Source organism: Trichosurus vulpecula, chromosome 6 (genome assembly GCF_011100635.1).
Source record: "Trichosurus vulpecula isolate mTriVul1 chromosome 6, mTriVul1.pri, whole genome shotgun sequence".
Lineage (NCBI taxonomy): Eukaryota > Metazoa > Chordata > Mammalia > Diprotodontia > Phalangeridae > Trichosurus > Trichosurus vulpecula.
In genome coordinates this window covers 185,868,303-185,888,473 of record NC_050578.1, presented here as the reverse complement: position 1 = coordinate 185,888,473, position 20,171 = coordinate 185,868,303, and the positions used below count along the sequence as shown (strand labels likewise).

Here is a 20,171-nt window from a genome sequence, read left to right as displayed (position 1 = left end):
TAGATGCTGATTAATAGCCAACAAAGCATCCCTCTTAAAATCTATGGCCAAGTTTGCTTTCCTAGATGCATGGAATGACTTGGGATGGGACACAAAAATCAGACACTGGAACAAGGACCTAGGGATGGCCCATGAGAAATCATGCCTCTCGATACTTCACTTTGCCCATTCCAGAATTCCCCTGATGATTTCTGCCCTGCTCGACTTGCTTCATCTGCTCAAAAGCAGGCAAACCTTCAAGTTTGCATGAAGGTGGGTCAGTGGGAAACAGAGGAGTTTGAAACATTAACTCTGTTTCAGGGTCTGGATAGGCAGGAATGGATAGAGGGTGACTAAGAGCTAGGTTTCATGGAAAGCCAAAGATTGAGGTTACTTCTAAGTATTCTTCTAAGTTACTTCTAAGTATTAAAAGATGTTCTCACAAGATGCTATGCTTATATGAGGGAGGGAAGGGGAAAGGAATAGCAATTTGGTAACCTGGGAATGAAGATGTTTACTCAAAAAGAAAAACAAAACAAAACAGCCACCACCATCACCACCCCCAAACAATTAACATACCTGTATGTAATTATCATGGTTCAAAACAGGGATCAGGGGTTGGGAACCTGTAGCTGGAAGGGGAAGTTATAGGAAACAAAAGAAAAACAGGGTATCTTTACAACTGCCACTTCAGAATACACCTATTTCCACTGTACTGTAACAAGTTCTACAGATAGGGTCACAATGGAAACAGGCATATTTTAAAGTAAACAGTCACTTCAAACAAGCTCTCTTGGGATTATAAACCTATACTGTGTCTGGGGCAATAAAGGAAAAAAATTGAAAATTAGTCATGATAACAATAACTTGCATTTCTATAGTGCTCTAAGTTTTGTAAAATGTTTCCCTCACAACAACCCTGTGAGGTAGGTAGTAGGAAACTGAGACAAGTTAAATGATTTGCCCATGGGCAGAGTGGTTAGTAAGTGTCAGAGCCAGAATCGAAACCTAGGTCTCCTTGGATCCAAGTCAAATCTGCTAGTAGAGATTCAAAAAATCTTCTGGGTCTGACGTGAACTACTAACTCTTCAAGCCTAGGACTAGACAAGAAAAGTCAACTGATATCAAATGTTCAGTTTAGTCTGGATAATCAGCGTTTTAGAAAAAAGTGGGGGGGGGGGGATCGAGATGAAGACTTGAAAGCCTCATTCTTAAAGTTACCATACCAACTAGCAAGCAACAAGTACTTACTAAGCACCTACTATGCCAGCCACTGTGCCAAGCGGGAAGAATCCAAAGACAGAAATGAAATAGTCCTTAAAATCTAGGTTTTGTATTTTATCAACGGTGAAAACATATACAATGCGATAGGCAATGGAAATTAAGCATTTATGTTGAGGAGAGGAACTACAAAGATACTACTTGCTTCTCAAGGAATATATGACAAATTAACCATGCCTTCCTCCATTTTGACACTGGTGGAGGAAACGACCTCCTTTCTGCAATTAAAAACAAAACAAAACACAACAAAGCTCACTAATGAGCTGGAAGGACCAGCTTCTCAGGACTTCGGTCATCTTAGTAATGTTCGTATAAATATCACCCAATACTGTAATTCTTAAACACTACTTTTCCCCTTACCCCTAATTCCCATCACCTCCAGCATTCCAGGATACATTTCAGGTTCCTTCTGTGAGTTGTGATTTAGTCTACATATTAGCTCCAAAAAGTTATGTTAAAATAATTTCCAAGGAAGAGTTGCCTTTTATTCCTGGTCCTTCCTTCTGCAGTGAAGAGTTTCTGACTTTTCTGTACACAAGCAACAGAAGCACCAAGTGTTTTTCAGAGTCACTGAGTTCCAGTGGCTCATCACTGACATCTCAGCCAATATTCTGTCTTCAAGTCCCAAGCCTACCTTGCAAATGATGCGACTGAGACTGGAGATGGGGCTTCTTTTTGGAAGGGCATTTGTCTTTGTTGCCGTTCCTGCTCTCTGTTGGTTTGGTCTGAGGAGGGTCATCATTTGTAGTCAGATACTTGAGAAGCTCTGAGCAGGGACGCCTTTGTGGCTTTTGCTGTTGACAAATGCTCTTCGCTTTATTGCTCCATGAATTCTCGGTCTTAAAAACAAGGCATAAAAAAAGTAAAATTAGTGAACTGAACCTTATCAGAATGGATATAGGTTTTCTGAAGAGATGAGATTTTCAATGAAGTGTTCAGTCTAAGTGTACTAGATCTATGAGCTGTGAATAATTGTTTGCAGAACAAGGAAAGAAAATTACATTTAAAATTCCTAAATGACATTTATGCAGCATTTTATTTCATTTCTCCTACATTTCAATGTTCCTACTCAGCAACATGTAACTAACAAGACCCTACAGCGCCTTTACTGTGAACCCAAAAAAAGAGAGGCTGGTTTAAACCTTAATTTGCAGCTGATTGCTTGGGCCCAGTATTCACAACTCTCTTAAGTACCCCTAAATGCTCCGTTTTCAGTTACAGTGAATGGCAAGACAAACATTGTTTAATACAGCCCTCTAACCGAATTATGCCATTGCCAGCCTTCCATCCAATTAATAGCTGATACAGATCTTTTGCTGAGATTCGAGAATTGTCTTTCTAAGTTAGACAGCTGGTCAAATAACAGTCCTATATGTTAAGAGTTGCTCATAAACAAGACCAACCTATCAGAAAATTTTTATTGTACACTGTACAAGTCCACGTACTAATAATACGGATAAAGAGTAACAGACAATGAGACTTCCCCATTACCTCACCCCCAAATTGAAGCAAAACTAAAGTATTCGAAGTTCAAAGTAGCTTAAGTGATTTTTCTGGAACCCATTGCATTTCATGTTTGACATTTTTGAAATCCTTGCAGGATGTTAGCCAGATTAATACATATAGATCTGTTACTTGCTCTACACTGAAAGCATAAAAGTCTTTGTTACTTTTTCCCCCTTATTACAAAGATTAAGTTTGTACCTTAACAACCGCAGGGTTTGTTCTGATCCTATGATTAGTATTTGCATGGTTCTGAGTACTGAGACCACTGCATTCATTATAACTTAGCTGAGTGTTGGCTGGAGCCAGTAAGAGCTTCTTAAGCTATAAACATATCAGGGAAGGGGAAAAGAAAGAAAAGTTATGCATCTTTAAGGATTAGAATACTTTATTAGAATTTTTTACATATTTACTTAAAATTAGCTACATCAATCTGAACAAGTAGAAAACAAATAGCTCAAAAGGAATTAAAGAAACTAACCTTTAAGTAAAAGGTTTGAAATTAGATTAAAAATTAATAGGGGTGTTTCCTTTTCTGACATTCTAGTTGGTGCAGGGGTTTAAGTAAAAGGGTTTGAAATCAGATTAAAGATCAATGGAGGTGCTTCCTTTTCTGACATTCTAGGTGGTGCAAGGGAGTGGGTGACTGGTGAATCCCTTTGTTTTTGTTTGTTTTTTTTTCCTGTGAGGTACAGGCAAAAATAGACTCCCCCCTGCCCCCTCCCCCACATGGGAATTCCCCACCCACTACCACCAGGTTATAGCTCATTTGAATAAGAAAACCTTTGATGATAATTGTGAGGATTTGAGAAATAAGGAAAAGATTAAATTATCCAATTGAGATGCTTGTTGCTGAATGAAGGAATATATTGTTTTGAACTACTCTACTATTAAAACTTAGAGTGCCATATGATACTTTGGAAGAGGGAGTGGGGTAGGAATCTCTGTTTTTAATAGAAAGAAGAAAGGTAAGTATCATGAGATCATAGATTTAGAGCTAGGAAGTATGACAGGAGGCATCTAGACCAATCTCTGCATTTTATATATGAGGAAACATGACAGGGGTCGGATTTTGACCTAGGTGCTATAACTCTAAACCCAGGACTTGTTCCACCAGGCCATTATGCCTCCCTCCCAAGACAACAAAGTTAGCCATCTTCCCATTACTTAGCTAGTGTTGAGCATACAAGTCATCGTGAAAGTAATGGAATAGAGCATCTAACATGAAAATAAAGCACCCCTTGCTAAGGCACCCTGTGTTAAGGTGAAAGTACACCTATGTACCTATGGAAGATCTCAGAATTGAAGCACGTCCTATGTCGTCCTCTTTGTCTCTAGATTAGAAATCTCCAAATACAAAGTCTGCTTCCTAAAGTTCTGGGGCGTTTTAAAAATGGATAGGTAGGATATGAACAATCAGTAGGGCAGTGACACTAGATAACTGTACATGGTGTGCCCTTGTGCTACAAATGAAACAAATATGAAACCTGAGACAAAGAAATGAAACATGGCTATGGTTGATGAGAAAGGAAGTCACGTATACCAATAAAACATCACAGAAATGCCAGGCATCATTTAGTGCCTCTTTCTCCATTCTCCCTAAATCTGATGAAATTTGAGGACCTGGCAAATGCCAATTCCTCCATAAAATCACACTTTTTTTCTCTAGCAACTCTGCTGGCTCCACTTCCTCACTGCCCACTCCTCAAAATCCTTGAAAAAAGGTTTCTAACCTTATAACTCAACAAAATGCTTTCTTAATGTTTATTAAGGAGATCTGAATGTTGAGAGTCATTAGCCTGTTCTCAGTCTTTTTCCTCCTTTTTCTCTGGGCAGCTTTTGACGATGATGAACACCCTTTTCTTGGATACTTACTCCTTCCTCAGCTTTCATGATACTCCTCTTTCCTCCTTCTCCTACTTTTCTGACCCCTCTTTATTCTGCTTTTCTGGGTCATTATTAATCCCTACCCCCCTTTATCTCTTTGCACTTTTAGCATTGGATAACTCATCAGTATGGTTTCAGGAACCATCTCCATGTAGATGACTCTCAAATCTGTACATCCAGTACTGCCCTCTCTCCTATAATCTAGTTAAGCTATCAAATACCTGGAGGATATCACCTTCTGGATGTCTTGTAGGCATCTCAAATTCTGACTTGAAAGCTTCAGATGGATCTCTGATTTAATCAGTTTGGATGTTCTCCTCAATGATACAGATCTCAACTCATTGATGACTGCCAATTCTGTGGGTCTTTTGTCCAAGTCCACCCAATGTGCTGGAGGCTTTCCTTGCTTTCTCATGATAATAAGAGCAGACAAGCAGAGTCTGTCTATCTGGCTGTCTATCATTCCTTGTCCTTGTGACCAGCCCTTTTTTCTTCCTGTCTTATATTTCTCTGATTACATCTTTTACTCTTCTTCTCAAAGTTCTTCATTGGTTATGTGTTGCAGATGCACACAGCTACCATGTGTCTCTCCACTACTCTCTCTGATATTATTTTAAATTCTTCAGAGACCATTATGTTTTATGTCTCACAGCCAGACAACAGCACTGATAGATATCTGGCATTATGAAAGTTGGGCATTATTTCAGGGATGTTAAAAGAGCTTGATAATTTTCTGAAGGCAATTCAACTAGTCTTCCTCCTGTTATTTAATTCTGAGTCATTTGTACTGTCTGTCCCAGGGATTATTTCATTTTTGTCTTTGTACTTTGTCTTTGACACCTAGCATAGTGTCTGTCATGTAGCAAGTGCTTAATAAATGCTTGTTAGTTGATTAACAGATAAGTCTCATAAAGACTTTGCAAAAATGGGAAATTAGACATATAGGTGGATTGTTAAGGTTTTCTCAGCTTGTTTTTTCAATATTAATAAATAGTTATGGATTGTAATCACTTGTAAAACTTTTTTTAAACAAGCACTTCTTTGCAAGTAAATATTCATATTTTTTCCTTTTGCCTTTGGAATCTTCCCCTTCCTTAGATACCTTGTGATTGCTCCTTCAGTGATCTTACAGTTGTGTCACTTTAAGCATCTATTTCTACTTATTTGTTGCAACTTAGCTATTTTCTCCATTCTCTTTAGTGTAATTTCTACCTACTCTATAAATAAATCCAATACCCTGATGCTAGAGTCCAAGTGTTGTAACTCTTCTGTTTTTGATATTGAAATCATTCTGTTGGAAAAATCTTTGCAGATCTTCTCCAGTTTTCTTTTCTTTGTTTTCCTTCTTACATTTTTTTTCCTTAAATACTCTCAGGATATTCTTTCTTAGATAAATCTCTTGCTAAGCCTTTTAAAAATTAGAAGACCTAGAAGAAGGCAGTTGTGCCTACATGGCTGGCTGCGTTGAAAGACACTCTTTGAAGAGGAAAGAAAGGAGTTGGTAGAGATAGTTTTCTTGTGCATCCACCGGTAAAAAGAGTCCTTGTTTCACGGGATACTAGTCATCTCATATTGCAATACTGATAAATATTTGAAAAACGATGCAGCAAATACACCAATGTTGGTTGCAGAGGATGAAGAGGCAGTAAAATTCTATGAAGAATTTGATAAAAATCTCCAAATTAAATTCAAATCTAAGTTGCTACTCTGACTTCATTGTAAAGGTGGAATGAGTGATGATACTGGGAAATATATTGCAAAGTATGGTTCAGGAACAAGGAATGAGAGTGATCAGACTTGTAAAACCGAAGCATCATGAGCATTTTTAGGTAGAGCAGGATGATGGAGCAGAGCAAAGAGTGTTGAATTCATAGCAAGAACATGTATTTAAACCACGGACTTGCCATTAGCTACCTATGAGGCCTTCTCTATGTGGGGCCTCAAATTTCTAATCTGTAAAATGAGGAATTGAACCAGTTGACTTTGAAGGTCCCTGTCAGCTCTAATTCTGAGATTCTTTAAGCTCATGAGGTGAGCACTAGATAACATCACAAAAATAAAATTAGTTATATTTTAAGACAGGAAAATATTTTTCATGCCTGAATCAGATACAAGCAGCACACAGATTTATCTATAAAAGAGATCTCAGATTCAACATGTCCAAAACAGAATTCATTATGTTCTCTCTAAACCTTGTTATTTCTGTTCATGGTCCTCCCTGTGTCTTAGAGTCATCATCTCTTTTTCTCACCCACCATGTCCATTCAGTTGGCAAGTCTTGATCTTACCTTCCTCAGAATGTCTTGCATCTGTTCCTTTCTTCCACTCACATAGTCACCACTTTAATTCAGGTCCTCATTGCCTCTGGCCGGGGCTACTGTAATAGCCTTCTAATTGAACTACTTGCTTTCAGCCTTTTCCCTCTCCAATCAATCCTCTACAAAACTACCAAAATAATCTTTCTAAGGCACAAACCTGACCGTGTCCCTTTCTTGCTCAAAAATCCTTTCCTTTCCTATAGGATGAAATATAAAACTCCTTGGCTTGGCACTTAAGGTATTCCACAGTTTGGTTCCAAACAATTTTGCCAGCCATATTTCATACAAATAGTCTTCATAAACTGTATATTTCAGCCAAATTGGAATACTAGCCAGTTCTTGAAATCTCTTCTATTTCTTCACCCATCTATCATATCTTGAAAGTTCTCTGTCCTCATCTTTCCCTTTCAGAATCCTTTTCTTCCTTCAAGGTTCAACTCCCGTATCACTGACTCTGGGAAACTTTCTTTGCTAATCCCAGGTATCGGTGTTCTGTCTCTTATTTTTCTTATAGAATATGTATTTGTGTACAAATTTGATCCCTCATCTCCTCAGCAGAATGTAAGTTTTGTGAGAACAGGAATTCTTGTTTTTGCACCTTCCACACAGTATGATCTCAGTGAGTTCTCACTTTGCCAATATCTCTCTTGGGTACTCATTGTTTTATTTATTTTTTATTATAGTTACTTGTGCACATGACTTATCTCCCCTGCTAGACTGCAAACCCCTTGGGGGCTGAAACTACATATTATTTGCCTTTGTATCATATTCAGGTCCTTATATAGAGCTTTACAAACAGCAGTAACTGTGCTAAGCTAATGCTATTTGTAAAGCTCTGTGCTAGGAACAGGAATAAAATAATTCATTCTTGAACAGCTTAATGAATGAACCAAATTATATCAGCTGAGCAAATGAAATTCACCACCTATTATCCAAAACATTATAGATTGTTCCTATCATACTGACAATCCAGGTTTGGGGTTTTTTGTGATTTTTTTTTTGTTTACACATTTTAAAAACACAAGAACTTAGGAAAGAGAGAAATTCTTAATATTTTATATTCTGTACGCTCTCAGGTTTTTGGTCTTTGTTGCTGTTTCAGTCTAAATTAAGAATCCAAACCTTATTGTTGCTACATCATACCCATGCGGCGGGTAGCCAGAGGCAACTCCAATTCCTGTTAAACAGTAGGAAGGGTTCTTACTAGAGACGGCTCTTCTGCCTCCTGAGTTGGAGGGGTGCCGTCGGGCATAGGCGAAGGGCTAGCATCATTGTCATTGGTCACATCTCCATCTGTCAGTGCATCAAATGAGGGCAATCCATCCTCATCCACAGGGAGACTGTCCAATGTTTCCGTGAGGACGGCTAGCAAGTTTGCCTCATTCTCTTCATCTATCTTCTGCAGAAACAGAAAGAGAGAGGGGGAGGGCAAGAGAATGTGCTTAATCAGCATGGAATGAACACATGTTTAACCAAATGTGCCAAAGCATATGAAGTAATTCCTGACCACAGCAGCCCACATTAATCTCTCCCTTCGCTAATCCCATTTCCTCTTATGGTCTGGGCCACACAACTGGAACCTTATTGTATAAAACTAACTCCTAATTGTTGGAATCATGTTATTTAGCACTTTTATCATGTCTTTGTATAATTAGACTATAAGTTCCTTTAGAATAGTGTTCAATTTTTAATTAAATTCCAAATAACCAGCAGACCACTTTGCACATGGCAGGACTGGGGAGGGTGGGGGCAGAGGAATCTGGCAATGCAGGTCAGTGACTGTTCTGCAATTTATAGTCTTAGAAAAAAAACCTGTGGCACTGAGATTAAATGGCTTGCCCAGAGTCATACAGCTAGTACGTGTTAGCAGTGGATAGAGCACCTGGTCTGGAGTCAGGAAGACTCATCTTCATGAGTTCAAATCTGGCCTCAGACACTTCCTGGCTGTGTAATCCTGGGCAAGTCACTTAATCCTGTTTGCCTCAGTTTCCTCATCTGCAAAATGGGCTGGAAAAGAAAATGGCAAACCTGCCTTTGCCAAGACCCCAAATGGGATCATGAATAATCAGATAATACTGAAAAACAACTGACCACACACACGCACGCGTACACACACCCACACACACACACACACACACACAATACACCTTAACTTTTTTTTAATCTATCTTTTATTTTTAGTTTACAACACTCAGTTACAACACAAGTTTGGGGGTTCCAAATTTTCTCTCCTTCCTACTCCTCCCCTTAACCCCACAGGACAGCATGTAATCCAATGTAGGTTCGACAAATACCTTCACATTGAACTTATTTACATAATAGTCCAGTTGTAATGAAGAATTATAACCAACGGAATGAATCATGAGAAAAGAGAAACAAAACCAAAAAAAAAGAAAAAAAAGAGAGAGCAAAAGATTCGCCTCAATGTGCATTCAGATTCCATAATTCTTTCTCTGGATGTACATAGCTTTTTCCATCATGAATCTTTTGGAGTTGTCTTTGAACCTTGCATTGATGAGGAGTCAAGTCTATCAAAGACCTTAACCTTTTGTTATGGAGCTCTTGGGAAGTTTTGTGAAGCTCATGGACCTCTTCTCAGAATAAGGTTTTCTTGTTTGTTTCCTTGTTTTAATGCATAATATAAAATATAGAGGTCTACAAAGGAAACCAAATTAAGAACCCTTCCTTGTGTAAAAGGCAGAAGTGGAGCCCAAGGTTTTCCTGACCCTGAGGTTGGATCTCTAAGGCACCACACTGATTTTGGTTTTGCACCCTGGCACTGAATCAGTGTTATTAAATTTGAAAGTCATTATATAATATGATCTTGCTCACAACTGGTTTCATGTAGATATGACCGCTTTTCCTTTCTGAAATGTAGGCTCCTTGTGAGCAGAATCCATGTATTCAGCTTCTTTACGAAGCCTATAATTATTGTCACAGGACTAGGTACATAGAGAATGTTCAATAAATGCAATGATGATAGTTCATATTTCAAAAGCATTTTAAAGTTTCCAGAGTGCTTTCCTTCTAACAGGCAGGCAAAGGAGGTTTTACAAATAATACCCCAATTTTACAGATAAGGAAAATGAGGCTCAAATATGTTATACTTTTTACTTGCAACTAAATTCAGGTAGGGCAGTTTTCTTCTTGACCCTGCAATTCATTTTTCTTAAAATTTTATTTATTTTATTCTAAACTCAAGAAATAAAACAAGCACATCCATAAGACAGTAGAATAGGGGAGAAAAAAAGGTGATTACACACAAAACTGCAAATCTATTGGTACAACTTCCTATTCCTTTTAAATATATAATAAAATTATCATGTAACTTTCTTTATTTTTCCTTTTTTTCTTCCCTCTCATGTCTGCCACCTTAGAGATGGCTACCATTAGACACCAATATGTATATGTATGTAAAATCTTTCTATACATATTTTATTTATCAGTTTCTTTCTCATTTTATTTAACCCATTTGATTTTTTTCAAAAGAATGTCAAAATACTCTCCCTCACACATACACACACACACACACACACACACACACACACACACACATACACACACACACACACACACACCTCAGATTCGATGCTATACCATTAATAACTATAGGCTAAATTATCCTGCACAGATTGCATTACAAAATGCACCTAAGTTGCTGACATCTAATGAAGCCAGCAATGCCCAGACTTCCTTTCTCGCTGGCACTGAACTCTAGTTAATTGACCTGACAAAATTACAAGAATGAGAGAATAAGACAGCTAATCAGAAAATCAAATTGTATTACTAGAGAAATTAGGCAGGTCTTTATCACGTATACATTTTATTTTCATATAAAAATTGTTTCCTCTCATTGCTGATGAGTCCTTGTACAAAAGCAAAAATCTCAAGTTCGTATTGCTATGTATCTTAGAGGCCACTGGCAGCATATTAATGACTGATCCTGAGGGGTTTGTTTTTGGGTTTTTATCAATGTTTCAACTCTGTAGTCCCTGAAGTTCACCTTATCAATGACTTACTTAGGGGGCACAGGATCACTATTATTTAAGGTTTATCATGTTCCCATATACTAAAAATTGGTAGATTAATTTATAATCAGTGCTGGAAATGTTGATTTTTTTTATTTCAATGGGTTAATTTATTTACAAAATGATGTGTTATACAGAAATAAACTAATATTTTAAAATACTTGGTCTTCTAAAATGTAAATTACTTTTAAGATCACCAGAATATGGCTGCCAGCTTCATGGTCTAGCAGTAAGAATATGGCAGCTGGAAGACCTGAGTTCAAATTGCCTACTATCCGTATAACCTTAATAAAATATTTCTCTCTGGCTCTCAATTTCCTCATCTGTAACATAAGAGTCAGATTCAATAACCTCTAAGCTTTCTTCTAGTTCCAAATCCTATAACCTGTTTAAGATTAAAAGAAAAAAATTTCTGATCATGAATGTAACTTGCCTTTTGAGTACCTAGAATTATTTTCTTTTTATTAAAAAAAGTTTATTAACAACGTCAGCTACAAAATTACTCTTAACATAACTACAATGGAACTGAATTCTAGTTTAATCTAAGGTAAATATTATCTTCTTTAGAATAATCTGTCTTTGTATTATATTTCATAAAATAGAGTTTACATATTTATTTTTTTAAATCAGGTAATTTCTCTGCATATTCCATAATTTTATCAATATGGTTCATTCCCCTGGAGTTTAAAAACTTCAAGGCAAAATTTAATAATGTTTACCAATGAGCACAATTTTTGGTTAGTATAATTTAAAATTTATGTTTGGTTTTCCACGTATGCCATATGCTATTTGTTTTCAGCCACATGGTAAAACGGTTTTCCATGAATGTAGTATAATTCTAAGCAAGTTTACACTGGAAAATACTTTTAAATGAATTGTATTTCATGGGTTCCTTCCAATGAGACTGAAAAACCACATATTCATTACAATGGTAGAGACCTTGGAATTTGATTGTGTCATAATTCATTTTTAAGACCTGATGAAACATAATTATTTCTATTTTTCACTGAAATAGTGATGATATGTATAGTAGAAGAGAGACAATTTTGTGAAGTCCTTGAACAGAGTTTGCTACTGCAAAATTAGTCTTGAAATTAACAAGAACAACTGCATGACTATAACTATAAAAGCTGCTTCTAGAAATAAAGTCAGATCTAAATAAATGAAAAATAAGCTGAGTGATTTAAGAAAAATGACAATACTAACCAAATTAATTTACCCTGTCATGTCGATCAAACTACCAAATAATTACTGTATAGAACTAGAAAAAATAATAACAAAATTCGTCTGGAGAACTAAAAGTTTAAATTCTCAAAGAAAATAATGAAAAAGTGGGAAGGGGGCCAAGAAGTACCAGATCTCAAATTACATTACAAAAGAAGAAATCATCGAAACAATTTGGTACTGGTTAAAAAAATGGAGGGGATAATGAGTGGTAACAGATTATGTACACAACATACAGAAGCAAATGGTCCTATTAGTTTAGGGTTTGATAAATTCAAACATCCGAGTTCCTGGGTTCACTTTCTGAAAAAACTGCTGAGAAAACTGGAAAGTAATCTGACAGAAACTAAGTATAGAGCAACATCTCACATTGTTTAGGATGAGAAATTTCAAATGGATACACAACAGACATAAGAAGTGATATTAGAAGCAAATTAGAAGAGCAAGGAAGAAATTACTTTTCAGATAAATGGACAGAGGAATGGTTCATGGCCATGCACAGAGGATCACAGGTGATAAAATGGACAATTTTGATTATATAAAAATAAAAAGGTCTTTCGTGAACAAACAATGCAGCTAAACCCTCTTCCTCCATCCTCCTTCCCTTTTACTGCAGAGGGCAACACTGTCCTCCCAGTCCTTGAAGTTCACAACCTAGAAGTTCTGAAGGCCTCATTATCTCTCAACCTACATCCCCCATACAAATTCTTGCCAAGGCCTGCTGATTTTACCTTTGCAACATTTCCCTAAATATGTCCCCTTTCCTCTTCTGACACTGCTACCATTCTGGTACAGGCCCTCATCACCTCATGCCTTCACAACTGCAATAGAGCCGATTGGTGGGTCTGCCCACCTCAAATTTCTCCCCATACCAATCCACTCTCCATTATGCCACTAAAATGATTTTCTAAAGTTCAGATCCCATGACGGGATATATCGCAACCCCTCGTTTTCTTATTCAATAAACTCCAGCGGCTCCCTACTGCTTCCAGGATCATATACAAAACACCCTAGCCCCCACCTACCTTTCTAGTCATTTTATACCTTATTCCCTGACACATACTCTTCTGTCTAGTAGTCCTTCCCCTGTTAATTATTTCCAATTAATCCTGCATATACACTGCTTTGCATTTATTTGCATGTTGTCTCTACCATTAGATTATAAGCTCCTTGAGGGCAGGGACCATCTTTTGCTCTTTTTGTTTTCTAGTGCTCAGCACAGTGCCTGGCAAGTAGTAGGTACTTAACAAATGTTTATTGATTTACTGGTAGCTAAAATTTTAAATGGAAAACATTAATTGTGGGGGGGGTGGGGAATCTATTCTCTGATAAAAGTCTGATTTCCAAGATTGATTGGAAATTTTAATACTAAGAACCATTCGCCAATTGACAAATGGTCTGAGGATATGAACAGATAGTTCTCAAGGGAAGAAATCCATGCTAGCTATATCCATAAAAAATGCTCCAAATCACTTATGATTAGAGAAATACAAATTAAAGCAACTCTGAGGTTCTAAGTCCCATCCCTGAGACTAGAAAAGTTGACAAAACAGGAAAATGACAGATGCTGGGAAAGACTAGAGGGGAAAAGGCCCACTGACATACTGTTGGTGGAGCCAGGAATCGCTGTAGCGATTCTGAAAAGCAATTTGGAATAATGTCCCCAAAATTATTAAACTGTGCATGCCTTTTGACACAGCAATACAACCACTAGGTCTTATACCCCGGAGAGATCCAAGAAAGAGTAAAAGGTACAATCGTATTTGTAGCAGTTCCTTGTGCAGTTGAAAACTCAGGGGGTGCCCATCAAAAGAGAAATGGAAGCACAAATCTCAGTATATGAATGTAATTTTGTGCTTTAATAAGTGAAGAGAGAGATAGTTTTAGAGAAACCTAGATGTACAGATGTGGAGTAAAGTGCACAGAACCAAATAAAGATTTTACATTATAGCATCAATGAGCATCAGACAAAGATTATATACTGTGGCATCAATAACAAAAAACGGACAATTCTGAAAGACCAACACAATAATCAAACACGATTTCAGAGAATTAATGATGAAAAATACTGCTCACCTCATGACAGAGAACTGATAGACTTATATGCAGAATGAGATACAAGTTTTTGGATATGGACAATAAATAACGGAATTAGTTTTGTTTGACTATGTGTAGGGTTTTTCTTTTTCTTTTCTTTTATTTAATTGGGGTAGAAATACTGAAGTTAAAAAACCAAATACTTGAAAAAAATTTTAAAGATAAAAAAGCAAAAATAAATGTAATTGACAGGAAAAATTACGTGTTCTTTTTTCAGACCTTAAATGCTTTCTTTAATCATACAGTGCTATAAGAAACTCAGATATCTGCTGGTAGATCTTTCAAGCTGGAGGTTTAAACAGACATTCAAGTGTACTGACATTCCCAAGTGAGAAGGTGAGTGGACACTACCCCTCATCATGGCAATTTCAATTAGTTTTGTACAAGTTTCAACAATCAAACACCCCAGAGAAAGCAATGGATGTGACAAAGAGGACTCTGTTAAACAATTAATGTCACTTTCTATTATTGCTTCAGTCCCAATTTACAGAGCAAATAAATCAAAGTCACCACAGATGAAGCACACTAGCCTGTGAACACATGTCTGTTCACAAGTGACATGGCAGTGGGGAGCACATTAGTCAGTAAAATGACATTGCAAGATAACCTTTCCAAAGCTTGACTATGCTATTGCTTCTAATTGCACCAAATTATTGCTTTAACTGAAATATGCTTATTAGCTCCATCAAAGATAAGAGAAGAGGGAGAGAAGAGAGATAGAAACTATAACTGCCAATGGGCAATAATACAGAGGCCTATAGTGCTCTGCCTCAATATCGGAATCAGAATCCTCACATTGATGGCAGGAAGGACAAAGTGAAAGTACATGACACTCCTTTTCCCCATTGTAGCATTGCAATTTTCAGAGAAATTTTGTGTTAGGATACAACCTCCTGTTCTCCTTTGTACTATGAAACTCTACTGTCTTCCTAAGTAAAGGCCTATCTAATAAGACGATGCCCTCCAGGGTTCTCAGAAAATGCACACAAAATTATTGAGATAAAAGTTTTATTTTTGCAAATGTTTGTGGTATTTATAATGGCAAACAATAAATATGGCTATGTTTATACAAACTATTCAACAATAATAAAAAAGATTTGGAGCTAAGTAGTGTCTAATCATAAAATCATCTGATCACATATTATAATGGTTCCTAAAGGATCCCTTACAACTAATAATGATAAACGCTAATATGGCACCTTCTCTCGGGTTACTCCCAAACTAGTATGCCAGGTCCCCAGAGATATTACTGGCTACTACTCATTTTAGGATTCTAGAGGTTAACTCCTAAGCACTAGCTACTACTTACTTTAGGATTGTAGGGATAACTCTTAAAGGCCTGGGTTTTCTAGTACTATCACTAATGAGCCCCTATCAGCATGCTCATTAATGGTTATCAGTTAAATAATTATCTTTCAGAAAAGGTATTTACTAAGCAGGTATATAGCACAGAGAATGGTCATAGAATTCCTCCCCCTACCACCTCAAATCCCTCTCCTCTTGTAACAACAATGTCCCTGAAGAGAATAATAACTTCCAACTTAGAGATCATGTGTGGCTAGAGAACATATTCACATTGGAAATTTATTGGAAATATTATTCTTTCATGGAGTTCTTATGAAATTCTTCTTAGTTTCAACTCATTGATAGGTTTTGAAAGCTGGTGTGTTTGGTTGATGCGTCTCCCAGTTTCTGGTGAAAATACTGCTTTCTGACTCCAATGGCGACTTCTGATCTTCCAGAGTTCACAAGGCTGTCTCTTGGTAGATGGGAGGTAGGAGGAGAAAAACTATTTCCACAGACCATCTCCCTTTCAGGAGTCCTTAATCACTAGATTCAACTATTACTTTTTTTGACATGCAGGATTCTGAGGGCTTGCTGTATTATACATAGGCTGTGTGTGTGTGTGTGTGTGTGTGTGTGTGTGTGTGTAAATCTTTCAATCATAAGATATTTCCTGTATTGTCATTCAATGATCAAAGTACTTCATTCCTCTCAAATTGATTAAGAATTTGCTAGCAATTAGTTTTCCTGTGATTATGGTAATTGGAGTGGGGATAAAAATCCATACCCTTACACTAATAACATTCATATCTGCTGAGTTTCTTGTTACTGAACTAGTGCACTGCTTTGCACATAGTAGGTACTTAATAAGTGGATGCTGAATGAATAATGATCCAATTAATAACCCTCAGGAGCTTAATGAGTCCCTCAAAGCTCTATAGAGATGTAGCTGTATGATGATGGATTCTGACTCTTAAGAGATTCTTCAAGTCTATCTTAGAATTTAAACCTAGGGACCATTCCACTCCAGAGAAGTTGTAACCAGAGCTTCTACTAGAAGAGTGCGCCTGTGTGTGTGTGTGTGTGTGTGTGTGTGTGTGTGTGTAGGCATAGTAATAAAAATACTTGACCCCAAGTTGTAGTGAGACAGAGGAAGGGTGGGAAGAGAGGAACTCATCAACTAAACTAATGAGGGAGACAAAGGTTCAATATTCAATAGTTGCTTAAAGAGACAACCATGGAGAAAAAAACTGTATGTGATGTTCCAATGATATTTAAACGTAGGTTATATGGAAAGACCATGCCCTGCTTATTATAGTAATTTTTTTCTGCATCTTGTAGAATTGAAATTACATTCTGCTTCCCAAGATTCTCACACTTACTTGATCTCTGTTTGATAAAAATAGTTTAATAGCCATTTAATCACAGCTTCATTATCTTAGCTCTCTTAATGCGAATTAGGGCAGGAAAACACTGGCTTTCTCATTATTCAAATCATCAATAAGAAAGAGAAATGGTGTGGTCTTTTTACCATTTGTTAATCAGTTTCAGTATCTGAAATAATATTTATTAAAAGATCAATCAATTTAAAAAATCATTTAATATCTTTTTGAGACTCCATTTCCCCATATGTAAGACTTTAAAATTTTGGTATCTGCTTAATCTCAACCTTAGACCATTGCTGTGTTATAAAACAAAGGAAGGTGGGCAGAGTTAACAAAGGATTAGTGAGTAAATACTCCTATAAGACACAAATCCTTAAAAATAAAAATAAATTATCAGTCATCTTCTTGATTATGCACACCCAGATTACACACATTGTAGCTTGTCTACAGAATATCTTTACTGTTGGACCAGTTATCTCATCATCACCAGTTACCTATGTCCCTATGTACCATGTAATACTAAGCCAATTGGTTTGTGCTCAGAGACTGCAAACTATTTAATTTTTTAACTTAAGATATAATTAGGAAATAAAATCTGCACCATTCTATGAATACAGATATCAAAAAGATGAATGCATTTTCTAAAACAGTTTGTATAGAGAATTATTTTTGTAAAAGGATTTATTTGTATCAGCATTGAGAAATCTGAAGTCTGATTTAGTCCTAAAAAAACTTTAGTCCAAAACAAACAAACTATTGGTCATTTTCTATGAGAAAAAGACATATGAGAAGAAATTTTTCTCTCAGGTTGAATCCAACAGTCCTGCTTATTTCTAATTAGATGGACCTATATGTAATCATTCTTGCCTTGACCTCCACAAGCAAATTGGGATAAAGAGGCCATTTCAATCTTTATTTGTCCTCTTACTCTTATCCCAGCCATTGACAATCTATGGCACATGTGTCCTATAAGGCTTTAGAATCAGTTATTTTCTAAAGTTTCGAAGGCTGCAAAATTAATTAACTTCTGGCTTAAGCAAAGCATAATTAGCAACTCAAACCTGCCTTTTGCTGCACCTATTTAGGGAGCCCTGAGGACTGAAAAGAAAACAAAAACTCCAGATTTCCTTTCTAATGCATGTGTGTGTGTGTGTGTGTGTGTGTGTGTGTGTGTGTGCATATGATTGCAGTGTATGTTGAGCAATCAACAGCATTTATTAAACATCTACTGTTTGTCAGACATTGTGCCAGATGCTGGGAATATAAAGACAAAAATTGAAGCATCCTCATTCTCAAAGAGCTTATATTCCATCAGGGGAGGCAAATTATACACATCAGAGGCACAGAGGTGGTCAGTAAGCATTGTTTAAGGCCTTATTATAGGGAGAACTTTGTGCTAAATACTTAGAGATGCAAAAAAAGATCAAACATAAGGCTTTTCCTTAAATAGTATACATTCTAATAGGGGAGACAAATTTCAATGACTAGGTTTACAGAACATACAGAGCAGATGTAGGACAATCTAAGGGGAGAAAGCATTAGCTTCGGAGAAGAGAGAAGCCCAGGAAAGGCCTCAAGGAGAAGGCAGAATTTGAGCTTAGTCTTCAAGAAACTGAGGGAAATCACTGGAGCTCATTGAACAGGGAGGTGACATTGTTTAAAAAAATCACGTTGGCAGCTGAATGCAGAATGGAGCAGAGCGGGAGAGACTTGAGGAGGGGAGAATAGCTTAAAAAGGCTTTGAAATTATCCATTTAAGAGGGGATAAGGTCATGAACAAGGGTTGTGGCTACATGAGTGTGGAGAAGGTAACATATATGGGCAGTGTGAAGGTAGAAACCAGATTTGGCAATGGATTGGCTCTGTGGGGTGAGTGAAAGTGAGGAGTTTAAAATGACATCCCAGCTGCCCTGGGTAGCTAGAGAATGCTGGTGCCCTCAGTGGTAAAAGGGAAGCTAATTCAAAAGGGGAGGGTTTGGAGGTGAATATCGTGGGTTTTGTTCTGGATATGTTGAATTTGTGATACCTGTGAGACACCTAGTTTGAGATATCCAAGAGGCAGTTGAAAATGTGTCTATAGCTCAGTAGAGATCAGGACTGGATATACAGATCTGGGAACCATCTGTATAGAGATGATAATTGAACCCATGGGAGCTGAGATCTCCCAGTGATATAGGGTAGATATGTAGAAAATAAATACAAGGCCACTAAATACAAAGAAGTTAGGTAGTGCAGTGGATAGAGTGCTGGGCCTGGAGTCTTAAAGACGGGAATTCAAATCCAGCCTCAGATACTTACTAGCTATGTGATCCTAGGCAAGGCATGTAATCTGTCTCAGTTTCTTCAAATGTAAAATGGGGCTAATGATGGCACCTGCCTTGCAGAGTTGTTGTTTTGAGGATCATATCAAATGTGATATTTGTAAAGCTCTTGCACAGTGCTTGGCACATAGCAGGTACTATATAAATGATTATTTCCTTCCCAGTTATAGATGAGGAACGCTATCAATGGTGGAGAGTAGTAAAGGCTTTGTGTAGGAGGTGTTTAACTGCTTCTAGAGAGAAGGGAGGAATTCTATGAGGCAGAGGTGAGGAGAGAATGCAGTCCAGTCATAGAGGCCTGTCAATGGTGCCATGATAGATGAAGTACCATATGTGGGGAAGAAAGAGAAGGCCAGCTGAGTTGGACTACAAGGTGCTACATGGGGAGTAAAATGTAGTGATGCTAGACAGGTAGGTTGGTGCTAAACTGTGAAGAGCTTTACAAACCAAACAGAGGAATTTATAGTCTACATTGAAGGTCATAGAGAGCTAATAGAGATCATTTAGTAAGAGAATGACCTCGTCAGATCTGTTAAAGAAAATGACTTTGTGTGGAGGACATATTAGAGTGGGGAGTGACTTGAGGAATGAAGGTCATTGCAATAGCCCAGGTTTAAAAAGTGCTTTGCTTCTATAATATAATTTTAAATAATCCTTGATTTGGTAATGGAAGTATGAAGACCCAGAGCAGCAACTAACATTGGATCTCCCACTATTCCCCAAAGTAACATTTTTATCCATAGAAAATAGAATAAAACAAAACAATACAAAAACAAGCATGAAAGGCAACAAATCTGAGACCAGACTTTACATCTTATTTGGCCATCCACCCTATTCCTCTTTCTATCTATCTTGTCCCCCACC

General features: G+C 37.2%; 1 protein-coding gene across 5 annotated transcripts in view; it reads right to left on the bottom strand.

Moving 5' to 3' along the window:
- Nucleotides 1–20,171, bottom strand: part of PPARGC1A (PPARG coactivator 1 alpha) — a 784,344-nt gene that overhangs the window by 36,870 nt on the left and 727,303 nt on the right. For all 5 annotated transcript variants that reach the window (XM_036762810.1, XM_036762813.1, XM_036762815.1 and 2 more), the window contains exons 3-5: nt 8,173–8,367; nt 2,965–3,087; nt 1,895–2,099 (exon numbers count right to left, since the gene is read on the bottom strand). In XM_036762810.1, the coding sequence (XP_036618705.1) occupies nt 1,895–2,099; nt 2,965–3,087; nt 8,173–8,367 (523 nt within the window). The remainder of the gene's footprint in view (nt 1–1,894; nt 2,100–2,964; nt 3,088–8,172; nt 8,368–20,171) is intronic.